Source organism: Phasianus colchicus, chromosome 2 (genome assembly GCF_987193195.1).
Source record: "Phasianus colchicus chromosome 2, bPhaCol1.hap1.1, whole genome shotgun sequence".
NCBI classification, from domain to species: domain Eukaryota; kingdom Metazoa; phylum Chordata; class Aves; order Galliformes; family Phasianidae; genus Phasianus; species Phasianus colchicus.
Genome location: NC_143437.1, coordinates 67,891,340 through 67,917,712, shown reverse-complemented (window position 1 = coordinate 67,917,712; position 26,373 = coordinate 67,891,340). Strand labels below are relative to the sequence as shown.

Below are 26,373 nucleotides of genomic sequence, written 5' to 3'. Positions count from 1 at the left end.
TAGAAGATGCAGACTCCAGCAATGTAAGTTACATATATCACATACATAAAACTTCAGGTATTTTGAAAAGTTCTGTTCTCTTTTCTTTCAAAGAAAAAAAAAAAAAAAATCAACAGACTGAAAAGGCATCATTAGTTTCCTGATCTTACAAAGATAAACACACTTAGTTGTAAACTCAGCAGCTCCAATAAATTAAATAGGATTGAACAGAGCACGCAGAGTCAAGCAAGAAGTTTCAAAAGTCCAGAAAAGCAGTAACAGAATATAGGCCTAAAAGCACCTGTGAGAAACCAATTCACTCACTTCTAAGCTGTCATAAACAGGGCTTTGGCACCCTCTACTGGTAAATCCATGTAAAACTATGCCAGACACACCAGCAAAACTTTAAAAAGGGCAATAACATATATATATATTCAGATTTATCCAGATTCAGTGGTAAAAACTTGAGCTTTAATCACGAAGACATTTTATTAACTGCCAATCATGTATTGACTTCTTCAGCAGGGTTTCAGCAAGAGTGCTTTTCCAGATGCATTAGGCAACAAAAATCAGATTTCCTTTGATAATTATATAAATATGAAAAAAAAAAACCCTTCCAATTTATATGTTATATATATATGTGTGTATTTATATATGTAGAGCTACAAAAGACACCAAACCATTATTGGCCTACATCTATTTTCTATTAAACACAGATAACAAAATAAACATAATCAAGTTTAAGTGAAATCCTTGTGCTTTGTATAGATTATATAGAATCATAGAATCACTCAGGTTGGAAAAGACCAAGTCCAACCACAACCCAACCATACCACCCTAACTAACAACCTTCCACTAAATCATGTCCCTGAGCACCACATCCAAACAGTTTTTAAACACATCCAGGGATGGTGATTCAACCACCTCCCTGGGGAGCCTATTCCAGTGCTTAAATATATAAATGTATGCCTCTCATTTTGAAGAGGTCAGCCCTGAAATCACTTCGTTCACAGCAGAACACCTGAGACTGTTGATGACAGCAGATTGTGAGAAAAATCATTTTCTGTTCTGAAATGAAGTCTTACATTATGAGTATGGTTCACAACAGGAGTAATTCAGTAATGACAGGTAAGATTCTTCCTGCTTCAAATTCCAGTTTGCATACTGGCATTTAATCTGAAGCCCACAGAAGCCTTAAGTAATGCCTGTACATAATGCTGTATTTCATTTACTTTTGAGATGCAGTTAGAAGCATATTTTTTAAGAGTCTGTAATCAATAGCACGCTACATAAGACCAAAACTATTCTTTGTATTTCCTTCATAATAATGCTATATTTCTTAACCAAGGCAGAGAATTAAGAGAGGCATTAAGAAGGTAATGGGGAATAAAAGAGAACTTGTCAATTTGTAAATGGGATGAAAAAGAGTAACATTCCTTCAAACTGCATTCTTAAAAGTGCATCTGCCTTGTGCCAAGGATCAGTATTCCCTCCTTAAAGATGTTGCATCCAGCAGTACTGCTGTGATGCTGTTTCTGAACCTTTATTTGGAAAACGTTCATTGCAACTAAAGAAATATGCAGATGCTCTCAGGAACCAACAGTAACAGTAACTAAAAAATAATAATTCAAAAACCCAAGCATGACTTCAAAGATTTGCTACCACTAAAGAATAGAGAAAAACAGAACAGCAGCAAAGGGAACCCATAGAAGTATTATTTAACACCCCCCATCCCCACCCATACACACACACAAAGAAATCCCAAAAATAAAAATCAAAAATAGAACCTGTTTCCCCTCAACCCCAACACATAGGATTGGGGAAAATCAAACTGATCTTAACTGAAGACTATAATTTCTCAACTATAATTTCTCAAAAGAAAAGGAAAAAAAAGGGGGTGGGAGGAGGAATACAAAAAAAATGTCTTAGAGACCAAAAGTCTCATTGAAAAAAAATGTAGCAAGAATAACAATTGGTTTGGGAAAGTCTTCAGTCTATAGAAGCATAACAGCACTGACTTCTAGCCATTCTCTATTTAATACTGCTTTTGTTATTACACAGAAGGTGGTTTCAAGGTGTGAGAGATGCCCTTGAAAACACAATTTTAAGAACTTTAAGTCCTTTTGAAAGTGACAGATGGGTACTGATCAAATGGTGCTCTGGCCCCCTCTGTCTTCAGCCAGTTCCTAACTGGGCAGGGTAAAGCACCCATTCCACTGGTACCACAGACATCCCACACAACTGCCAGGCCTTGAGCATAATTCACAGAATGGGGACAGAAACTCCACTGAAGTTGAGCAATTGCACACGAGAATGGTGACAAACTACACGATGCTCTCCCCCAGAATCCACTGAAGAAAGTTCCCCTGGTGTCTCAGATGCTTCCACTAAGCTTAGGCAGCTGAGACATGTCTTAAGCTGCCAAGAGTGCTTGCAATCTCTCCTGAGGGCTAGCAGAGGCAAAGGTGGTGGCACTGCCTATAGAAGGGATGTTGATGGAGGAAGAGCTGTCAATAAGCTGAGCTATGGGAGGCCAGCAGACCACTCAGCGTCAGGGAAGATAGGCCACTGATGACATCTTCACCAAGACTTTGCAGAGATGAGACCCTGAATGTCCAGCTGCACAGAAGGTGGGTCTGCAGTCACTGGAGCACCAAATGGAGACTCACAACGTGAGGAAGACAAGAGGTTATGAGCTCTGGTAACAAAAACCAGGCCCTACCTCCACCTGCAGTTACCGCTCCAGTAGCAGAAGGCTGAAAGTTCCAAGGAAACTGCAGAGCAACCTGAACAGCACATCCACACCAAAAAGAAAGCAGTAATAGTGGTAGGAGATTCACTACTCCTACTCCCAGTCCTAGATGGAACTCAATCTCCACCTGCCAACTTCACTTGCTTCACTGCAACTTCTTGGCAAGCAGAAGACTAGCAGGTTTTGTCCTGAACTTGGACAACTAGTCCCTGCTGTTCATCCACATGAGTAATTGCTGAAGAGGGAACCTTGAATGTATCAAAAGTGAAACACAGCTTCAGGGGCTAGGTGGCAAGCCCACAGTCTCATGAAAGAGAAATGCTCAAGGAAGACATAAATGCATGTCAGTAACTGGTTGTACCACTCACGTGGGTAAGAGGATTTTAGTTTTTACAATCACAGAATACTCCTTTAGGATAAAGGTCTGCAAGGGAAAGATGGGAAATGCCTAAGTGGGGCAAAAGCATCTTTGCCTTCAGGTTGGCTGGTCTGCTGGCTATCAACTGTGAGCATAAGGGCTGGGAATAACAACCCACATTCAAATGGGAAATTAATGGACACGGATAGAAACCAAGTGGCAAAGCGTGACAGCTACAAAAGAAATCTTAAAATGAAGAGAAACGAATTACAGAAACGCAGCTGGAGAAGGAGCTTTCCTCCCACCAACAAAGTTAAATGTTTCTAGCCCTTTCCCATCTTGGGAGACTACTTTCCAAATCCAGTAAGCAGATTCTGCCTGCACTTCCTTTAATGTAGTTATAGGTTTAAGCTCCTCTAACTGCAGGGTGTCTGACAGTATTTGATACACTGTGTTTTTATCCATGCAGATATGGAGTCTGCTGACCTCTTCTGGCAGCTCCTTATACACAGACCTTCCCTCAGCACACACCTGCAGGGAAGGAACTCATCTTTCTGTGTCCCAACATCTGATAGGAGGCCTCAGGAACCACCTGGAACTCCAAACAGAAAGAGCTGCATCCTCTTCCTCTTGGTTCAAGTACAGTAGAGCATCAATTTGAAACTATTTCAAATTTATTCAGTACTCACTGCAAAACTGAAGAGCTGCAGCTGAAAAGACATACACTGTATCCCAGCCAAGTAGATTGCAAGAAAAGCAGATTGAAAGAAAAATGACCTTACAGTGTAGACTAAGTAATTAGAAATATTACAATCAAACACAGAATCAAATATTTGAGTTAGACTAGATGACCTTTAAAAGGTCCCTTCCAACTCCTCTTGCAATGAACAGGGACGTCTGCAGCTAGATCAGGTTGCTCAAGAGCCCTTTCCAGGCTGCCTTTGGATGCACCACTCATGGAGACATTCACCACCCCTCTGGACAGCCCGTTCCAGTGTTTCACTGCTCAATGATGGAACATCTTGTGATTAGCAAATGTTACATGCTACATTCATAGTAATGAAATACTCAGTTTTACTTTTGACAGCCAATTTAAAGAAGCTGCAACAGTCACTGCTTTTTTTCCTATTATGATACAAGAAATAGAAGAGATTCAAAATACTGAGTGCTTGCCACAGGTAGGACTGGTGCTATCTAAACAGAGTCTAGAAAACACTGCAGCTCTCAGTGTTTTTTTAAAACTCAAAGCAGAAACAGAAAAATGAAAAAAAAAAAAAAACCAACACTGGTATAAAGTACTCAAAAATTAATCAAATAAGACTGTATCAGTGTGACTCTCCAAACCCTTAGAAAAAAATGTATTTTTCACAGACCACATAACAGAACAATAATAATAGAATCAACAGCAATTATTTCAAATATGTTGAGCAGAATTCAACCAAAGTCTACATATCAATATTATTTTATCTGCTTTTAAGCACAAATGCATATCACACGAGTGGAAAGTAAATGTTATGCATATCTTGCCGCCTGCAAGCAGAAAATCTAATTCACATTAACACAGAAAAAAAGTATTATTTCCAGAGATTTCAGGCGTCTTAAAAATGCAGAATAACTGAACAGATTTCTTTGGTAATCCTACAGCAAGAGACAGTAAGGCCAAAAATACAGGCATTTCATATTACAGTGACAAGAACAAAAACAACAGGTGCAGCACAGCCTCTCTTTTATACATAAAGTACAAGCAGAATCATCAGTATTATGTTCAACATTAAACCTTCTTCAGATTTTCCTCCATCAACATCTTCCCAATCTTCCTCCTCTTTTGCCTTCTCTGAAACCCAATGAAGTTGTTAGGTTAGGAGAAGTATTGACACTGTGCTAAACTCATAAAGTCTCCACACAACAAAGTGAGTAAAGGCACAAACTTAAACTCACCATTTCAGTGGCGTACCTTCATATTCAAACCATATCTCATTAACTTCCTCTTGTCTCATAACTTTCTGGAAGTGTTTCTTCACTTTGTCTGTTACCAGCGTCAAGTAGCTTATTCTTGGCAAAAGCAACTGAAAGAAAAAAAAAGTACACATAAAAATTAATAAATAAAAAAAGCTTTAAGATATGAGTTTCCATAACCAAAATTCAGCGTTCTATTTTTTCCCCTTAGAAACAAGATTTCTTTTTGACAGTTTTCTTATTAATGGTTAATGAAAAGCTAAAAAACTATGCACTTAAAAATTACATAACAGCAGTATCCAGTAGTTTAACAACAAAAAAGTCAAAACAAGTGCTTAATTCTTTTCATGTAATGGGAGGCAGAGGACTAGAAACTAATTTCTGCTTTTCTCTATTCCAGCAGGTCAAAGAACAAAGGTAACTTTTTCATATGAACAGATAAATACATGTCCAAACTTCATACATGTAACAAGTGAGTGTGTATCAGCTTATATCCCAAAATCAAAGTTAATAGAAAATAAATTAAAAACAAAACAAAAACATAACTGAAATCAGTTGCTTAAGAGTTTGCTTTGCAAGTGCATTTTGTATTTCAAATAGGTGGCAATTTGTTTTCTTAGCCTTAGTTAACATGTTGAATGGCAAATCAAAAGCAATTTATAATTCTTCCAGTATTTAGCCTGACCAGCTACTAAAATCAGGAAGAACCATAGAACTATTTGTGGTAGAAGGGACCTTAAAGCCCATGCAATTCTGACCCTGTGCCACAGGCAGGGCTGCCACCCCCCAGCTCAGCTGCTCAGGGCCCCATCCAACCTGGCCTTGTGCATCTCCAAGGATGGGGCACCCACAGCTTCTCTGGGCAGCTGAACCAGTGCCTCACCACTCTTGGAGTAGAAGATTTTTCTTCTAATTTAAATCTATTCTGGTCTAGTATTAAATGGGGAGGTTGGCGATGTGGCAGGGGGTTGGAGATTCATGATCCTTGAGGTCCCTTCCAAGCCTGGCCATTCTGTGATTCTGTGATACTCCCTTTTAGGAGAAGTGGCAATGGTTTCAAACTACCAAGATAAGTGTCACTACTTCTTCATTTGAAAAAAAGACATCATCTTACAGCTTTCCAGTGTATCACTTTTTTCCTCTCCACTGTAATGTTATGTACTACCCAAAACAGAACATTGAGTACAGGTTTTTTTGTTTGTTTTTTGTTTTAAGGGGAATCGCATTCCCCTTAAAAATACAGCGCTGTGCTCACTAACAAAGGTCAATCAGACTACATCAGTCAGTAAATTGACAGTTGCACTGAATATTTACAGTCTGTAAGCATTTCGGTATCCAATGAGAAAAGATTAACCTCCTTGCAAAAGAAGATTTAGCTTTGCTTCAGACATTTTAAGCGAATTGTGTACACCCTGTACGATTAATCTTATTTCCCAATTAAAAATAAAACAGGGCTAAGGAATAAAAAAAAGATTCTATTTTACATACTTATGGAAAAATAAACATTTGATTTTCCATTGTTATTCATTACTACTGATGCTTCTTGAAGTATTTTCAAGGCCAGGCTGGATGTGGCTCTGGGCAGCCCGGTGTAGTGGTTGGTCACCCTGCACATAGCAGGGGGGTTGAAACTAGATGATCATTGTGATCCTTTTCAACCCAGGCCATTCTATGATTATTCTATGATATACTCTCAGCTTAAATCAAGATAACAACAGAAAACTGTTAAGGGAAAAAAAGAAAACTGAAATAAGATTAGGAGTTCTCATTAAATTAAGAAAAACAACTTCAAAACCATTACAAGGTAAAATGAATCCTTATAGTTTAGTACATGCCATCTACCAAATTACACAAACTGCAGTGCCTTCCTTTTGCACAATAGGTACTGCTACAGCATTTAATTGCAACAACCTCTACAGAAGGCATTCCTGGTTAAATAAAAATGCAACAATTCCTAACGTTTAAGTAAGGAAAGAATACCTGGGTTTTGCCACATTAAAAACAACAACAACAACAACACATTGTAAAATGCAAGAATTCAGATTTAACAGGAAGTGGACTGGTTTGATCACCAATGCATCCAGGATAAAGAAATACAGCAACCTAATCCAGAATGGCTTTACAATGCCCACTGTTATAGACATTTTAAGAGAATAACCCTTTTCACACTTGCTAAGCGTAAAGATGATTCAAGCAGAAGTTAGTCCCTTGTGCCAAGTACCATGTTATGACTGCCTTACGTTATAAAATTTTGTTCTTCACACCTAATGAATCTCAGCCAATGAGTACTCTGCTTCCAGTACATGCTGCTTCTGACTCTTCATTGCACCAAGACAAACCGTAAACTATTTCAAAATCAATATTGTAGTCATTCTGAGGACTGTGGAAAAAAGCAGATCATTCACCAATAAAAGCAGTTCAACCTAGATATTCTTAACTACACTTCCACTCCAATCGTAAGCATCCATTTTAAAGAAACATATCTATTTGCAGTGCAACTCTGTAGAGACATACCTGGAGAAATAATACAGTGCCTTACTTGAGCAGCTGAGCCTTGATGTCACTACTTTCCAGAACGATGGACAAAATCGTTTTAAATTAACTCTGCTATTCCTATACAATGCCATGTTGTGTTATATGCATATATTACCCCTGTGCTGTGCTAGTGTATCTAGAAGACATGGCTAAATAGGGTAACCAACTACACTACTCAAGCTGAAATGCAACTCAGAACCTCTGCAATTCTTTTCTAACCCCTCAACTCTTCAGATCTGTCTTCCCATCTTCATAAAGCAAGTTCATCAGAGCAGAGGCTGTTTTCCTCTTAACACAGTGACACCAGCATTTCCCTCCCATTTACAGAAAACAGTCTGGAACACAGAGGTTATATCTACTTTAACAAGTACTGAGGTGTGATAACAGGAGATGTGAAAAGCAGAAAAACTGGTGTCAAGTACTGGGAATGTTTGCTAAATATGCTTGGAGAGGCTTGTTTCAATTCAGTCTCATTTTTATCCCATAAATTGAATATCAATTAGCAGCTAATGCAGACTGATCTCAGGCCCAAAGTACACCTTCAGCTTTGTGTGAAAAACGCTCAGCGTGGGGGCTCTGAAACCATTCTGTGCTAGAAAGCTGGGCATTGTAAGCAGGGAAAGAAAAAAAAAAAGGTCTTCTTCAGAAACATATTCCAGATTGGAACCAACATATTAACGTAGAAGCACATTGAAACCAGAAGAACTCAACCATGATGTAAAATCTTAGAATGGATCCTTGGTTCCTTCAAGAAGTAAAGCTATGTTATCAGCTCCAACACAAACTGCAGAAGGGAGAACCTAACATTTGAGAATTATGATCTATTAATAACTACATTTTGCAGAATGTTAAGCTTTGAAATTTTCTGCACATGCTTGAAGTATAGTAAGTAAGTAAGAGACGCTGCCATCTCTTAGGATTAGGAAGTTAACCACACAGAAGCTAACATGGCTTTAGGGTTTTCACACTGATGTTAAACTGATTAAGACTGCATGTCTCAATACTCAAACTGGTGTATACTTTATGAGAGTTACATTAGAAGTATATGTATATTTTAAAGAGTTTTAACTCAGACTGCTAAATAGTTCAGATGCATTTGGCAAACAGTTGAGAGGTAAAAGTACTTCTTTTTCACCAGCAGTGAAACTAAGACATAGAGAGCTAAGCACTATCACTCCTGACTGAAAAGCATTAATGATTTATTAGGTTTCAAAAAACACATTAAGCACACAGGTATATCAGTAACTGACTAAACAGAAATGCTCTAAATTAAATACTGTTATTCAATAGTATCTTCTATAAAGCATGGAATGAAATATGACAAGATAGAAGGATTTTGGAATCACAAGTCTCAATACAAGACTTTTTCCTCCCACATACTTGTTACTTTCCAAAATCAAGTTCCACTGAACCAGCTAACCTTCCCTATCAATCAAATGCCTATAAGGTGCAGCAAGGATGAAAAGTGCAGAGCAACTAACAGCCACGTGATTACAGAAAGCACTTCAGTTTACAATTCAAACACATCCACCACCCATATCTGTATCATCAGCTATCAGTCCAGTCTGATAAGACATCACAGATCCTTTTCCTACTAGATCTCTCAAACCTACTAGCATTTAAAGAAAACACACAAGAAGTCATCTATGAAAGAAAAACTGCAGTCAGTGTTTATGAATTGATGTTACGTGGCTAATTTTTGTGTTTAAGGTGGCACAAAGCTCTAACTGAAGTTATTTGCACAGTAAGCAACACACCAGTTCTCTCCTGTCTTCTGAAGAATCTTCAAGAACATACACTCATGGTGCGTTGGTACATACAGCCTCTGCCTTCCATTTAATTATTTGTTGAACTTTCTCATAAGTTTTTCAAGATCTTAATTACCCGTTGTAACTGAATCTCATTGGTAAAACAAATCGAAGTTTTTTAACTCACTGAGAAGAAAGATGATTTGCACAGCATGGTCATAAGGTACTCACAGATGGTTCTGGGAATATGAAGAAAAAAGCCTTTCCTATACACCTACAGTGTGTGTAATGAACCTAAATGAAGGAAACAGAACCACGGGATCAGACCGTTCACGACTCCCTTGGTGACACTCACATAATAAGGCTCAGCTTCCCTCTCGGTTATCTCATCCTGATACAGAGTGAAGCAGGTCGGTATGCGTCCAAACCACACATCTCGAAGCACATCTTTGTCATCTGTCATTCTCCCAACGGATGGTGAAGCACATGTAGATCAGCTCGCTTCTTCAGCTGGAACTGAAACCCCGCTCCCCCAAAAGAAACAAGTCACCGCTGCTGCCGAACAAGCTTTTCCCACAACCACACACCTCCAGGCACGGACAGCAATAACTGCATCACACCGAACGCCCCGAGGAGCCGAGGCGGGTTAAGCCGGAGAGGCCTTCGGCTGCACAGCTCCCCAGCTACAGAGCGTGCAAAGAGCGGGCAGCCGCTTCCCAACCCGCAGCGTGCCCCGGCGCAGGCCCGAGGCCCGATCCCTGCAGCACCCGCCGGGCCGCCCGCAGCTCCGCGCACCGCGGGGGCGAGCGGCGCGGCGGGGTCTCGTAGCGGACAGCCGGGGTGAATCAGCAACGCCGGGCGCGCACAGGAGCACAAGGAGGGACGTTACAGAGGCGGCCCCCGCGCGCTCTCCTCGAGCAACAGTGCGGCCGGGCAGCAGCGGCCCCGGAAGGAGCGGGCAGCGCCCCGCGGCTGTACAGCCAGACGCGTGGGTGCAAACGAGCACAACCGTTACCTGAACGCGCCCCTCGCCGCCGCCGCTTCGCGCTGGGGGTGCGGCGCCAGGCAGGAATTGAGCGCGGCCCCGCCCCCACTTTCCCGCGCATGCGCCGCCCCCCGCGCGGCTTCAGCACGGGAATCGCTTCCGCCCTGCTCTGGGCGGAACCTCGGGGGTGGTGCTGGAGGCGGTCTGCGGAAATGGCGTCAAGAGGCGCGCGGGGAGTTCGAGGCGTGCGGGCGGGAAGGAAGGCGCGGGAGTCGGCAGTCCTTGCAGTGCGGGGCTGCGGCCGCCTGGTGGCGCTGTCGGAAACGGCCTGAGAGACGAAGCGCTGCAGCTGCTGCCGCCTTTTTGTGCGTTTTACCGGAGGGCTGGCACTAGTCCTGCTAAATAACCCGTTTTGGCTGAACGTTAAAAAGTGCTACTGAGGTACGGCTTTTATTTTTACTTTGGGGCCGGCCCAGTTTAATATCGTTAAGGATTATCTGCGTGAGGGCAATGAGTGCGCCCTCAGTAAGTTTGCAGAGGGCACTGAGGCGGGAAGAAGTGTCCACCTGCCTGAGGGTAGGAAGGCCCTGCAGAGGGATCTGGGCAGGCTGGGTCGCTGGGCTGAGGCCAATTCTATGAGCTTCAACGAGACCGAGTACCGAGTCCTGCGCTTTGGTCACAACAGCTTTGCACAATGCTACCGCCTTGGGGCTGGAAAGTTGCAGAGAGCAAAAGAATCTCAGAGTGTTAGATAACAGCTGGCTGAGCGTGAGCCAGCAGCGTGCCCAGGTGGGGCCAATGGCATCCTGCCTTGTATCAGAAATAGCGTGGTCATCTGGGCAGGGAGATTCCGTACTCAGCACTAGTGGGCTGCACCTCGAGTACTGGGTTCAGTTTTGGGGCCCTCAGTACAAGAAAGACATCATGGCCCTGAAGCATGTCAAGAGAAGGGCAATGAAGTAGTGAAGGGTCTGCAGCACAAGTCTTATGGGGAGCAGCTGAGGGAGCTGGGATTTTTCAGTCTGGAGATGAGGAGGTTCAGGGGAGACCTCACTGCTCTCTACAATCCCTGATAGGAGGTTGGGGAGAGGTGGGTGTTGGCCTCTTCTCCTGCAAAGCTAGCGACAAGACAAGAGGGAGTGGCCTTAAGTTGCATCAGGGAAGGGAGATTTGGAAGAATTTCTTCTGCAGAACATGGTGAGGTATTATTAGCACAGGCTGCCCAGGGAGCTGATGAAGTCATCGTCCCCAGAAGTATTTGAAAATGAATGGATGTGGCACTGAGGGACATGGTTAGTGGGCACGGTGGGGATGGGCTGACAGTTGGATTAGATGTTCTAAGTGATTTTTTACAAGAATAATAATTCTATGATTTTTATGGATGTATATTTACTGATTCACACGATTTGGGGACTTTTAATACCTTTTCCAGTACTCTGAAAGATTAAAGAAACCCAAAGATAGGGTTTCATTTGTACCAGTTTGAAAGAGCTCATCATGATAATCTGTTTTTTTTTTAATTAAACAAAAATATTCTGAGCATGAGCCCAGTTATAAGTTATCAGAGGAAAAAAAAAAAAAAAAGCAATGTTGTTTTTGTCAACATCTTCTTCTGCAATTTGAGATGTACCTGGTGAAAATTTCCAACCTTTTTCCTAAGGGTTCTTGCGAGTCCCAGGTCCAGGACATTGATTCAAAACCAGGTAAACTCAAGGTTTAGCTGAAATAACTAAAGTTACCTGAAAACAGAAGTAATTTTGCATTTGGCATGGTCCACCTCAAAGTATAGGGAAGGATGGCACACAGTATGTGCCATGTTGCAAAAGCTTTATGCTCCCAAGTGGCACAGCAGAGCTGCCTGGCAGCAGGAGCAAGGGATTCTTCTGGAATTCCCTTATGCTCCTAAATACAGATAAGTTACACATGCTGTGGGCAAGGCCTTTGGGCAGCATCTCTGAAAGACACGCTGGCACCAAGCAGACAAAAGGGCAGGAGTTCCTCTGGAAGCATTATCCATGCATTCAGAACAGCATAACCAACATGTATGGTGTGGAAACCACTGTCTGGTGGACTTACAGGAACCTCTGGATGAGGAAGGCCACTTTTATGGAGATCTCCATTTGGATCTCAAAATAATAACAATAATAATTTGTCCTGGTTATAAGATTAGTGAGAAATCACTGCACATGTGGGTTTCCCTACAAGAAATTAAGGAGAACTACATGTTTTGGTTTTTTTTTTCTTTGTCTTTTGCTTTTATGTGTCTTCACGAGTTCTTCTATAGAAGAGATTGTTTTAGTTGTGTTAAAGATTTTGCCTGATCACTGCAACTAATGCCAGCTGATACTTAAAAGTAAATGCCCCAAAAGCATCCACTGACCCAGCTGCTCCTGCTCTTTTTTGTTTCACAGACAGGAAGCCTGCTGGCACTGTTATTAGCAGTAGAATCAGCAGTATGCACATACTGAGCATGTAGCCTGTACTACCTGCACTTATATCCTGAGACCATACTTAACATCGACTGCATCAGCTCTTGAATCATACCATTGACTGTCTGTGCTGTGTAATCAGTATTCTGTTGATTATTTATGGCACTTTCCAAACAAATTAAACATTTACTTTTGTATTACATCCTCATGTTGATTATGAGGAACATAGGCACGTGACTCCACTTCATAGGTTGAACACTGAACACCGTTGGAGTGCCCGAGCCTTTTTCATAATTTACACACAAGATACTAAGTAGAGAATAAAACACAGTAAGTTCTAAAGTGTGATACCATGATGCTTAGAGAATCTTACTTTTTTGTAAACTTCCTAGCAAGCTGCTGATGTAGTTACTAGACACAGATGCAGCAGCATACACTGTACTATCTGCATGAGATCATAAAGACAATAGTTCCATACACAAATGCAGCTCCACTGCTGGGGAAATGAACCTGGTTGTAGACAAATGCATGAAATGTAGTGTAGTTACTGAATGAATAAAGTAAACCTGAAATGAAAGCCAAATTTGATATATTTATATGACTATAATTAATATTAAAAGTAATTGCTGAGATGGAATGTCAAAACAGATACAATAAAAAAGGCATCACCTCATTTGTCTTATTATTTTTCAGATTGTTCAATGCTTCACGTTGCATCATGACCCAGCAGAAGGAACCAGTCTGAATTGGAAAGGGAGAGGTTCCCAGAGCTCAACAAACATATTTTCAATTCCAGAGATCCTCAACCAGTATTCCCCCATTTTAAACTTCATAATCAGACAACATACAGTGAGTCATTGCTTAATGGCAGCTGAACCAAAACACCTGTTAGTGAATACGTATGGAATGTGAAGATGATCGTAAAGAACAAGATTATAATTAAAGATGCATTAATTCTAACAGAAACAAGAGAAATGGAGCAGATGCTATACATTTTTGTGGGTAGTTATGTTTTTGTGTAATGATAGTGGAGATAAATATCTGTAAACAGAATTACTATGTAATTTATGTTGGAGAGGACCTTAAAAGTCCTCTCCTGACCTCCAGACCAACACCCTTTCTCAAAGCAGGGCTAGCTAGCCACAAAGGTAGATCATGCTGGTGAAGATAACAACAGCGTTTGGTTACTGCAAAATTACATGAGCAAAAGATGAAAAAATATTCCCATGCATGTTTTGCTATAGCTAGAATAACTGTGTTCTTTGCTTTGATCACATGGAATAAATTTAATGTGACTTTTATAGAACTCTAGCAGGTTGACCAAAATTTCCTTTTATTTTGGCCTGTGTCATCTTTGTATAAAATCATGACTCCATTAAATCAACAGAAGAACTCCCAAAGATAAGTGAATTTTTGCTTATGCCAGTGATGCTTTTTTAGGAACTGGTCAACAATCATTATTATTTTTTCCCTTCATTTCTCTAACAGTTTTCACAGCAAATGAAAACCATTTTGTTTTCATCTCCTAGCTATTGTCTTTTGAGTATGCAAATGAAAACAGATTGTGAGAATAATTAGAATACAGTTTTTAACATGCAACAGTGAGTAAGTCAAACAAAACTCATAATGCTGCTATTTATATATGACTAAACAGCTCATTGTTGCCTAGTCACGGTGGAGAATTAATTTGATTATTTATAGAAGTTGATTCAGTCATCCAAGACCTTTCTGGAAATAATATTATAAAGCAGAAGTACCATGTCTGCTGGCACGTAATGTTTTTCAGATACGATTTGAACTGATATGTTTGTGGAAGAAAAAGAATTACTCTTACTTGTATATATTTCTTCTTTCATGCTCTCTTCACATACTAATATTTTCCTTCTATAACAGGTGCAGGTATTCTAGATGTTTTTAAATAATTGAACTGTGCAGACAACTGTCCTAGTTTTACTTCACGGTAGTTGTTTTAATTCACCAACTTCCCATTTTAATTCCAATTAAAATCCATAAATCATATCTCACACTATCAAGTAATCTTTTATTGCTAAAATATGTGACTGGACAGTAGAAACTTTTAGGTCTGCTGCTTATTATTCATCTTGAACAACATTTCTTGTGGTCACTACTTTGTAGTAGCACCACTAAAGCATCTTGGTTTAGTAAGGAGTGGGGAAATAAAATTTTCAGTGCTTGTACAATTTGTATGGATGAATATTCCTTATTAGCATAGAGCAGATATTAATAGTGCCAAAGCCATTTTACTTACTTAGCTATTTTTTTTATCCTTCTGCTTGTTGGCTAAGTAGTACCTATTCTGTCAACTATGTCACTTATGAGGAGAAATTCCTTGTACTCAGAAGGCACCAGAATGATGATTTCTGTTGATTTTCTTTTTTTTTTTGTTAGGAAAACTGAAACAAAGAAAGGCGAGCACCTTTGTCAGTTCTATCTCCGTGTGTAACAGGATGGGATCCATCAGTGTTTGGCACATAAATACAGCCTTTCATGAATCAGGCTCACAACTATCTTAGCTCTGAATCATGGTGTGTTTAGGAAGTAAAACAAAAATATAAGGAGGATAATATAATAATCCTGTTTTGCCTGGCTATTTGAACAGTTTTCATGTTGCTTATTTGGTCAGGAAGATGTTTCATCCTCAGTCTGAACTGAAACCTCCTGTTAATATTGTTACAGTGTCATCTTCTGAGACAAAGGCAACCTGGTCATAAGTGCAAAAAGGCACTAAGCACCCCTGTGTCATTTAGTACTCAAGGATACACAGAACTGAAGCTAACAGTAACTGCTGTTCATTAACAAGTAATCTTTTATAGCTTGGTAAGATTGGTATAGCTAGTTTATAGTCCTTCCCAAAAGAATTTCATTCCTTTTCTTTGTTACATTGTACAAATTCCAGCATCTGATGATACTGTCATTCAGATATTCACTGTAATCTAGTCTACTTGCTAATTTATGAAATGACATACTATTGCAATAAAGTATCCAGTACCATATGGGTTCATTAGTAGCACAGTGTGGCATAGGTAGAGTAGGCCAGATGTCTTGCTGATAAAAGTCACCGTGGCTTCAGAAAAGTGATTTTCTATTCTCAGTGGATCTAATGCTGTGTGCTTATTATATCTGACCATAAAGGCTTTGAATGCTGTTCCTTTCTTAGCTTTCCAAAAAGAAATACTGCACTTTCAAAGTGAAATATAGGATGTGGCTCTGGGCAGCCTGATCTAGTGTTGGTGACCCTGCCCAGGACAGGGGGGTTGAAACTAGATCTTTGAGGTCCTTTTCAACCCAGGCCATCCTATGATTCTGTGATTTCTCCATCCAGACAAAATTGCTTTTACGGTATGTCAGGAAGTCCTTTGGTTTTACCCAGGGAAATAATTTTTCTCTGTGTTTTTGTTTACTTTCCACTGTGTGTGTGGATTTAAAATCAATATCAGGTATGAGTTGTTCTTTCTCCTTGTTGCATTGGCACAACATTTTTTTAATGAGCTAGTTGTTAAATCACTCAGATTTTTCAGGGACAAAAAAAAAAAAAGCATACAGTGCATATAAAAAAAGGAGGATGGGTGCTACTCTTTTCTGGGGAAAAAACTAAAATATTGTCTGTCAGATTCCATAGCAGGTGTAATTACCAGTGGCCTCATTGGTATTGACTGGAAGGAAATAATCACTGCCCCTGACTTACTGGCTGCACCAGAACATGTTTGGTCTTCACTGCTGCCGGGGTGCACTTGTGATCCATATTCAGCATCTCAGCACCAAGAACCCTGCAGCCAGTCAGTCTCCAGCCAACCTGTATGGTTGTGTGGGGTTACTGTGTCTCACGTGAAGGAGTTTGCATGTGCCTCTGTTTAACTCCATGGATTTTCTGCTGGCTCATTTCTTTCATTTGCTGGGATCCTTTTGAATAGCTTCCAATCCCACCTTCATATCAACACCCTCTAGCTCACTATCATATCAGTTTATATCATCCAAAAACACAACTGTGCATTCAATCCATTGCCGAGTCAATGATAAAAATATTAAATCATCTTAGTATTGACACTGGAGAAATATCACAAGTAACAAGATTCCAGTTAAAATTTGAGCCAATAAAGGCTACTCTCTGAGCTCAGCAGTCCAGCAAGCTTTTCACCCATGCAGCACTCTTACCCATGCAGTTCACATCTTCTCAGTTTGGCTCTCACTTTACTATGAAAGGCTATGTTGAAAGTCTTGCTTCAGATAAGCTGTACCTGCAATTCTTTCATCCACGGAGACAGCCATTTCGTCATAGAAGGCAATCAGGTTGGTCAAGGATGATTTGACCTTCATGAATTATTTGTTGGCTGATTCCAATCATCCTTCTGTCTTTCATGTGCCCGAAATAAGGAGTACTTGTTCCAGAACTGATCAGGTTTTAGTACCTCAGGTTTTCCCTCTCAGCTTTTTAAACTAAGATTCAACATTTGCCTTCTACAGGTCACTTCCTCCAGTTGCTACAGTGTTTTGAAGATGAGCCTCACAAAGACCTTCGCTTTCTCAGCTTCAGTGGAAGTGTCTAATCTTCTCACCTGTCTGAAATTACATAAATTCTCCCCAACTTAATCCTAGAAGCATTGGGTTGCAGCTCATTCTTCTGTTTGCTACTAGGTACAGGGGCCTGGCCTTGCCAGTTAGATGGAAGGCAAAGGAAGCATTAAGTAGTTCAGTTTTTTTCTACAAGTTTGTCTTTAGATCCTCTCTCACTAGCTTGCATGCACTATTTAGTAGTGAACTTACATTTTCTTTCATCCTGTGAATATGCTTACTTGTGGAAGCCCTTTTTGTTGACCTTCACATTTCTTGGTGGTTTTAAAACCAGCCTTATGTGACTTTCCTAATTTGACTCCTTCATACCTAGGTGATGCTGCTGGATTTCTGGGTACCCTATCCCTGCTTGTACTTTCTTTATACTTCCTTTCTGTGTCTGAGATCAGCTGGAAGTTCCCTCTTCATCCAACTTATCTTCCTGCTGTATCTTTCCATCTTATTTGGCAATCATGATGGACAATTTTCATACTTCAGTGAGGTTTTATTTGCAGTTCAGCTCTTGTGGGCTGATGTCCACTTTCCTGAAGTTCAGGCTATCTGCTATATGTCTACCTCACTCAGCATCTTAAACTCATCCTGTTTCTCCACTTCTTTTTGGGCTTTGATCTCAAAACCACAATGAACTTCCTAAAAAGCCTTTTTCAGTAGCAAGACTTTGGGGGAAGATCTCGTTGCCTCTCTTTCTCACATAGGTATCATCACTCTCTAGTGGTTCTCGTTCTCAGAATATAGTCCATAGTCAAAGAAGTCAAAGACCCTGTCTGTGACATCAGCCATATGCCCAGATTTTGTTCTGCAGGATTCATCCTCCCCTGCTGCTGAAGCAGGAGATGGCTCCTTGAGTGGTAAGACCAAAAAGATCACCACTGTGGCCCCTTTACCACTGCTCCTAGAGCACAGCAGTCAGCTGTAATCTCCTCAAGGTCTCTTCTGGTGGCAGTGTTTGTGCCCAGATGGGTGATATTAATCCAAAGATTATATCCAAATATATTGATCCAAAAACCTCATCGGTCTTTCTCTAGTATCCCATATCTGAGCCCATGCAAGCAGTCAGCTTCCTGAAACAGTGGCGGTGATCTGCAAGGGGGTGCTAAAGCCCCTAAAGAGAGTTGTGGCCACTGTTACCCATCACTTTACCCTTATGGTGCTGTTTCAGCCAGTTTGGGGCTTTTGTTGGATCCCACTAGCATTTTCCATGAACTTCTTTAATTTTAGCTATCTCTCATAACTTCCCGTCCCACATAAATGTTACCATGTTTTTATGTATAATATATAATCAGTAAGTGCTGTAGATAAGAACAATATTATTAGAGGTTTTGTGGGAGTTTCACTTTCTGATTTCTTGTTGATTACTGAGTGATTGTTATTACTTTCTATTGGTCTATAACAGTTTCTTGTTGTTCCAAACTGTAACTACATGGTTTCCTTGATAATCTACTGGGAAGGGCATGGTTATAAATTCTGAATAAATTTCAGCTTATTCATTCTCCTTTGTCTACTTTTTTTGTAGACTAGCTAGTGGGTAACTCCTTAATTATTGTTTACTGACAGCAGAACTTCCCTGACTTGCATTCTCACCATCGTTCTCTTCATTTGTTTTAAGTATTACGTCCTTATACTCAGGGATCACAACTGATTCTCATGGGAAAAGCAAATGCTCTGCTATTTCATCCTTTTGTTCCCTGTGACTCTCTATAACTGGTTTATTTTATCAGACTATTTCAACAGATCTTCTTTTTTGTAACTTTTAATGGTTTTGATAACTTTTAATGGGACAGTGCAAGATTTAGGTTGGCCTCAGAAGGGTACAGGGCTGATGGCTGATTCATTTCACACAGTCTCCATACAAATGAATGGGCTTTCTAACATACCGGGAACAGGAGGAAGTGACTGATGAATGTAACTATGAAGAGAGAGTTTCAATTTCCGAGTCATTCTCCTATATTATCTGTGGACATATTGGAACAGTTATGCTTTTAATTACAACTAGTTAGTTTAATATTTAATTGAAGATTCTTTAGCCCCTAATTAGGTTACAGAAGACTAGATAGCTCTTAAATTTCTCACAGAACACTCATATCCCATAACAATTTAATCAGCTGTGCTTACTCTTGTCTTTAGAATTTTGGTTCTAAGCTGTAAATTACTGAAGAAAGAGACCTACCTTCCTGCATGCTTGTGCATTTCCCAACTCATCTGTTAGATACCATAAGTAATAATAAATAACTGGTAACTATTTGTTTAATGTTACTGCTAAGCAGTAAATTAACAGCTTGCTGGCATTATATTCCAAATGCCTCATTATTATGTTAATTTTGGTATTTTTTAACTGAATTCATTTACGGTGTTAGTATTATACTTTTAAATTACATGTCTACAGGAAAATAGAGTGCTTCTTTTTTTTTTTTTTTTTTTTTTTAAATCATATTCCAGAGGAGCCCAGAGGCCCTGATTCACTGAGCGGCACATCACTGCCCCCCAGTCTGTGCTATCCTGCCTTCCTGCGAAGCAGCATCTCCCATTCAGTTTCTAAGACAAAGAAAAATGTAATTTAACATAACACAGAATGTTCTTTCCTCTGAATAACATCCACAGCATTTACTCCAGTCAAGTTACAGTGTTTGTTTTCTCATAGCTGTTTTATCTTTCCTTGTTATAGCTTCAGGAAGGAATGACTGCTTATTGAAAAACCTCAGATATTAAACAAATGTCAGAGTGAATCAATGTTGACGTTAAAGGCGCTGGTATGAAAAACATAGCGTACATACAGTGTTTTTCATATTTTAGTATTCAGCCTGAGACCAGGCATGGGTCCATCTCTATGTAAATTCTTTATGCAAACAAGACCAGAGATCAAAATCTTTGAGTACAGTGTGAGCTGAAAAATGAAGAGAGAAAAAATAAGTCTCTTAAAGGGGAGAAGAAGAACTTGGATCCTCAGAGAAAGACTGAGGTGAGATATATGCGTGGTCTTGGCTTTATACTTAACACCACACTTCAATGAAATGTAATTATGTTAACAGAAAATTGCACTGGATTGTCATTAACAAAATGAATGAAGGACTTAAAAAGGAACAGAAGAAAAGCACTGAAAGAAATCCTTCCTGGCATTTTTTTCCTGTGGGATATTTTTTCCTGTGAACTAATTGGAGAAGGAATGAAAACTACCTCCATATTTGTATTATCAAGAATTAATGTCCTACGCTGGGAATTCCTCAGTATTTCGTCACTGGAATCAATTTGACTATCTGCTTGGCTGCACCTAGTTGGCATTAAAAATCAAGCAGAGTACTCTCACTGTTAGTATCATGATGGGGTTATTATGTGGAGGTAGTGACTGACTAACTCATAAATAGCGGACTTCTGCATACAAAAACCCAACCCCACAACAAAACACACACACACATGCACAAAAAATGACAAAAAACGTGGGGATTGAATAATTGAATACTGATTATGCTAATTTCTCATTACAAATTTGACATGCTTTTATCTGTTGTGAACTGCACCATTTAAGGAATAAAACTCTACTTTAGAATATCAGTGAGTTTGGCAGAACTATCCTTGAACACTTGAATTACAGATAGTGTCCAAGTTTTGAGAAGAATGAATAACATGGGTGAAATCTTGAACCTTGTCTAAGGGTCACGGGAGTTTTGGGCTTGATCTGATTAATAACTAGCACCTAGGAGATGAGCACTGCATGCTTTCAACATTGACAGCAGCTCACAGACAGAGTTGAATGCCAAAGACACCTTGAAAAGAAACTGAAACCGACCAATGTGCAAACATAAAGGACTACCTTTAGTCATTCAAAGTGCACAAGTAAAAAGAAATTCAGAGCATGAGGTTGTGTAAATTCATCCTGCTCCAAAACTTCTCTCAAAACCTGAGGTGTCTGTATCTGTTAGAGCACTTGTGTGCTCCCCTGTGTGCCCCCAAGGCGAGGGCTAACAGACAGACTGGGGTAAATCATGGAAGCTGGAACAGCAAAAATACTGACTACCTGAATATTCTACCTTTCAGCTTGACAAATGTTTTGCCCCACCTACCAGGCACATAAGGCAATTCCAGAAACACTTCTTAGCTCTCTAACTTATTTCTTGGTTGAATATGAAATGGCTGGGTATTGCTTCCAGGTTGCCTAGTTCTAGTCACATTTGATTTCTGCTTCCTCTTTTTCCAAAGCCCTTTCCTGTAACATGGACTTGCTAACCTTCATGGATTTTGTCCTGCTGTTTGTTTTAAGAGTCTCTTGGCTTCTCTAACTTCCTACCGACTCCTGTGGCTGCTGTTCTGGCTGGGATGTCCCTGAGCTAATTCAGTTACCGTAGCCTAGCCTTGGCTTCCCCTGGTCATAACATTTTCCAGCTTTGGTTCCAGGCAGTCTTTAAACAACAGGAATGATCATTCATATCTCATCTACCATGTCTTTTAATTTACTAAGATTACGTAACCATGCCTTTTCTTTCAAGTTATGGAGTGGGACTCACTCTTTCTCTCTTCAGATGTAGCCAGGGAACCTGTAGTCATGTTGAGCCAGAAAGAAGATGAGTGCTGCTATGACTGTGAGGAAGAACTGTGGCATGGATGAGAGAAATCCTACCTTGTAGGTTGGATATTCCTGAATTAAGAGCACTATTTCTGCCACTATTTCTCTATTGTACCCTGAGAAGCTACTGAACTCTTGGGGGGGGAAAAAAAAAAGGGAAGCTGACGTAACATTTTTAGAGAGCCTGGTATTGCTGTGTGTGCTAAATATGTCAACCATCCTGGGGAGATTTAGGCCAGGTAAACCTAATTCTTAGCTCTTTGTCCAACTTAGGCAAGAAGTAGCCACTAAACTCAGTCTTGTCAAGACTGAGGCAGTTCTGGGCATAGGAAGAGGTGAGTCCCTAGGCACCTGGGGCACTTTCAAGGCAAACAGGGAGGCACTTCTGGAATTTAGGTGCCCTTAGGGCTAGGTGTCAAATGAATGTGGGATTCCAGGACCATTGTTTGGATCTTGCATGTTTTATGTAGGACAGTCAGGATTCTGGCCCCTGTGTGCTTTATTGCTCTTTTATCTGTCTCTCCAAGGTATGGGAATTCAAACACACTCTTTGTATACTCTGACAGTGAGTCACTTGGACCTCAAATGTTAGCTTTTGGGTACTGCTTCTGGAGGAATTTTCAAACTTCTGTTTTATGGAAGGTAAGTTAACTTTTGACAAAGTTGATGATAGCACATTCCTATTAGTAACTGCATATACAGTATGATAAATATATGCTTTCAAAAAAGAAGTTATTTTCCTATAATTGGTTCATGAGATTTAGATTTTTTTAGCATATATTGTATCGTATATTGGAACAGTTCTATATTAGAACAATGATTCTGCTTCAAAATAATTGAAAGGGAGAAACAATGATTTGAGTGAATAATGCTATTTTAACTTGTGTTTTGATTCTGTAACAGCTTTGCAGATTTTGAGTCTGTATTGGCCTGATTGATGTTCCAAAATTATCATCTTCGTGTTTGTTTTTCATATGTCTTGCATACAGTATGCTGTCAAGCTAGGTGAATACTGAATATGATGAAGTCTAATCCAGATATCCAATCATCTTCTTTTTCACCATGTTGGAATGAAACCAAACAGGAGAAGGCTTTGTTGCATAATATTTTTCTATGATAGGAATTACTACGAACTGTTGCAAAACTGAGTTGCTTCAGATAAAAGCTAGACTGACTTGTTCTGTCACATATGTCAGGACTGCTGACATAAACATGACCATCATTTGAAGTTTCCTAAATGACTGCCTAATTCTAATGAATTTCTGTCTTGACTAATGGTCTTTAGAATGCCTTTCCTAAAAAACAAAAAGGTCCAAATCTTCTAAATGAGCTTAGAAACAAGGACTAGAAGTACCACCCCTCCATAAATCTGGTAGGACTGATTTCACATGTTGTTCTGATAATGTCACATCTAACACTCAGACGTAATTTTGACCAAACTCTGAACAAATATCTACAAAATATCCTTCATCCACTTTTGTGTACTAGTATATTATAGCTCACGTTAGCACTGAAGCATAAATGCTGGATACCTTAAGATTGATGTCGTATTTGTGCCTCCAGAGAGATGGTTAACCCTGCACATTTTTTAGCATGTGAACAACATACTCTGTGGTGCTAATGTTGATTCTAAACCTGCTGAGACACTCTGAAATTATTTTATAAGATACTCCTCTTATACTCCTCTTTTTCTCTGCTCTGTGATTTAACCTGTATGTTCTAAGTCCATACATGTCTTTTTGTTGTGGAGTGAAGAAGCACAAGTCTCCTCAAGTCTGCTCAACCATCTGATGTGCTGAGAACTTGAGGGTCAACAATTGCTGCCCATCATCACAAAGTGGATGCTGCCAAGTCTGCAGGTGAGCATAGGGCCATGGAGGGTGGCTGGTTCATTGTAACATACCCACCTGCAGGCTGGTGGCCTTAGTGGGTGTAGTGGCAGAGTGGAGAAACTGGGGCAGCAGGTGATCCAGACTTCTATCTCCCTATTGCTGCTACTGAAATGGCCCACCAACACCAGTGTATTCACCTTCACTCAGGAAAAAGAGCTCCTGTTTTGTTCCTAGGTTTCCACCAAGGACAGTACATTACCTATCACCAGGTCTCACTCCTTGGAGATACTTAATGCCCAGCTGGACATGGTCCTGAACAACCTGCTCTAGCTGAGCCTGCTTGAGTGGGGGGCTGGATGAGACAGCATCCAGAGATCCCTTCCCACCTCAACCATTCCATGATTCTACTTACAGAAACTGCTTCACTAAAACTGACAGGTTTTCTTGATGTGTTTCCTGAGGGCACAACCGCCCACCTTTCTGGTTCTGCCCAGTTTTGTCTTGACACATTACATAATACTCAACAACTATTTTAAGTTGGGGAAAAAATCACTTTCTTCATAGATTAGTCCGTTTAGTTAACTAGTATCCAAGTAAATTATACACAACTCAGAGGAATAACTGAACTTATCCCAAAACAAATGTATATATTGCTTTGGATGAAACAGTGGTGTAAGAAGGGCTGGGCTGCTTATTTAAACTCTTTCTGTATTTTGTCTTCCTCTGCCTTGTCTTCACACTGTAAAATAAATAAATAAATAAATAAATCAGCATTAACTTTTGTTCATCTTGATGTATGTAATATGTTTGTCACTCGTCAGCCAATTATGGCCATCTCTTAACAGTGAATATAAAGTTTTTCCAGCACACAAACTTTTAGCATTTTCATTAGCTCATGTTAACATTTTTGACAGACTATAATCTGAATGTTGCAGCAGCAGCAAGCAAAGGGAGATACTACCAAAATGTTAGTGCCTTTCCGTGTTGTGCACAAGTATGTGCTGGTTTGTTAGAATTTAGGACAGACAGTATCCTCCAGTGTGAAAAAGCGACTATTGGAGAGCGTGCAAAGGAGAGTTATGAAGACATACCGGGAGCGGTTGAGGTCTCAGTGTGTTCAGCACAGAGCAGAAGAGCTGAGGGGAGCCCTCACGGCGGCTGCAGCTCCTCACAGGGAGCGGAGGGGCAGCGCTGAGCTCTGCTCTGTGTGGCAGCGACAGGGCCCGAGGGAACGGCATGGAGCTGTCAGGGGAGGGACGGTGGGGGTTAGGGACAGGGTCTGCACCAGAGGGCGGTGGGCACGGAACGGGATGCACAGGGCAGTGGGCCCGGCCTGAGTGCATCAAACCGCACAGACACGGTTTGATGTTGGTTGGTGTTCCGTGGAGCCAGGGTTTGGACTCGCTGATCCTTGTGGATCCTTCCAACCTGGGATTTCTGTGATGCTGTGAAAATCACCTACCCTCCTCCTCCTCCCTCCGCCCCCACCAAAGGGCTCGATTTTTACTTCTCGGCATAACGAAGAGCCGGCAGGATGGCAGAAGCCGAGTTCTCCCCAGGGAGATGGATAAGCAGCTCAGTAATTACCGCGGCGGGCACCGGTGCACAAAGCAGCGCTGCAGGGCCAGCAGAGCCCCGAGTCCCGCGGAGCCCCTCGGCGGGGTCCGGTGGCGGTGGGTCCGGGCACCGCTGCGGCTCCGCGGGCGGCGGGCCCCCACGGCGCTGCCTTTTCCCGCCGGTGGCGCAAGAGCCCGGCTCGGCCCCGAGGGCCGTCGGAGCGCAACAACAAGATAATGGCCCCTAATGCGCACCCTGGGCACGGATCGCACGCCAGCCGCTCCCTTCCTGTGCCACCGGCGGGGAACCTGCCGCGGCGCGGCTCTCTCGGCGGGGAGGGACCGGGGCGGCCGGCGGTGGGCAGGGACGGCGGGAGGCGATCGCCTTAATAACGCATACACCGCGGCGGGCGGCAACCACCGGCGCGCCCCGTCCATGCCCGCGGAGAGACCGCCACCCGCGCAGCGCTGCCCTCGGTGCCGCCCCGGCTCCGGCCGCCGGCGGGCGGGCACCCCCGCGCAGCCCCTGTCTTCCCGCCGCCGCGGCGCGGAGCTCGGCATGGCGCGGCGCGGACGCTTCCAGCGCCTCTTCGGCCGCAGCGAGTCTGAGGACTCGGAGCCCGAAGGGGCGGCCGCCTGCCCCCGCCGCCGGCCCGCCGCCGCCGCGCCTAAGCGGCGCTCCGCGTTCCCCCAGTGGCGCCCGAAGAGGAAGGAGCCGCAGCCGCCCGCCCGCGGCGCGCCGCCCGCCGCCCCCCTCGGCCTCCAGGAGCCGCCGCCGCTGAGGTGAGTGCGGGCGGGAGGGCACGGCCGGGTGTAGCCAGCCGCTGGCGAGCGGCTGAGTCCCCCGACGGGAAGGTGCGTCCCAGCAGGGCACGGTGAGCTCGCGGCACGGAGTTCGTGCTGCTCCGAGCTGGGCAACGCGATGTGCGCGCTGTGCGTTAAACGGCCGCGTTGTTGGGTAACTGAGCTCTCGGGTGTTTGGTTCGAGCTGAGAAAACCGGGCTCTGTGGGTGGCTCTGTGTGCTTTTTGTTTTTTTTTTAAATATGTGTGCAGTAGTTCCACTGAAAACACCAGTATTTGCCTAAAAGTGGACATCG

At 41.8% G+C, this 26,373-nt stretch overlaps 2 protein-coding genes and 1 long non-coding RNA gene across 7 annotated transcripts in view; 2 read left to right on the top strand and 1 right to left on the bottom strand.

The window, feature by feature from the left end:
- ATG5 (autophagy related 5) overlaps positions 1-10,467 on the bottom strand; it is a 70,646-nt gene extending 60,179 nt beyond the window's left edge. The window contains exons 1-3 of one of the 2 annotated variants that reach the window (XR_004169398.2): positions 10,344-10,467; positions 9,684-9,844; positions 5,028-5,155 (exon numbers count right to left, since the gene is read on the bottom strand). Coding sequence is in view for 1 of the 2 variants with exons in the window: in XM_031611273.2 (XP_031467133.1) it covers positions 5,028-5,155; positions 9,684-9,791 (236 nt within the window). In the remaining variant the exon portion in view is untranslated. The remainder of the gene's footprint in view (positions 1-5,027; positions 5,156-9,683; positions 9,845-10,343) is intronic. The other variant, XM_031611273.2, reaches the window with a different exon arrangement.
- Positions 10,468-10,499: 32 nt separating this feature from the next.
- On the top strand, positions 10,500-24,485 carry LOC116240589 (uncharacterized). Of its 4 annotated transcripts, none has more exons than XR_016464430.1 (6): positions 10,500-10,754; positions 13,436-13,591; positions 21,844-21,948; positions 22,415-22,529; positions 23,643-23,746; positions 23,954-24,485. It is a non-coding gene; the product is annotated as an uncharacterized LOC116240589 (long non-coding RNA). The 4 variants fall into 4 exon arrangements; XR_016464428.1 differs by having other exon boundaries at positions 10,504-10,754; positions 21,844-21,944; positions 23,612-23,746; XR_016464429.1 differs by having other exon boundaries at positions 10,505-10,754; positions 21,844-21,944; positions 23,638-23,746.
- A 1,226-nt stretch (positions 24,486-25,711) lies between these two features.
- CRYBG1 (crystallin beta-gamma domain containing 1) overlaps positions 25,712-26,373 on the top strand; it is a 94,757-nt gene continuing 94,095 nt past the window's right edge. Inside the window, exon 1 of the mRNA XM_090135924.1 lies at positions 25,712-26,058. Within this exon, the coding sequence (XP_089992050.1) occupies positions 25,712-26,058 (347 nt within the window). The remainder of the gene's footprint in view (positions 26,059-26,373) is intronic.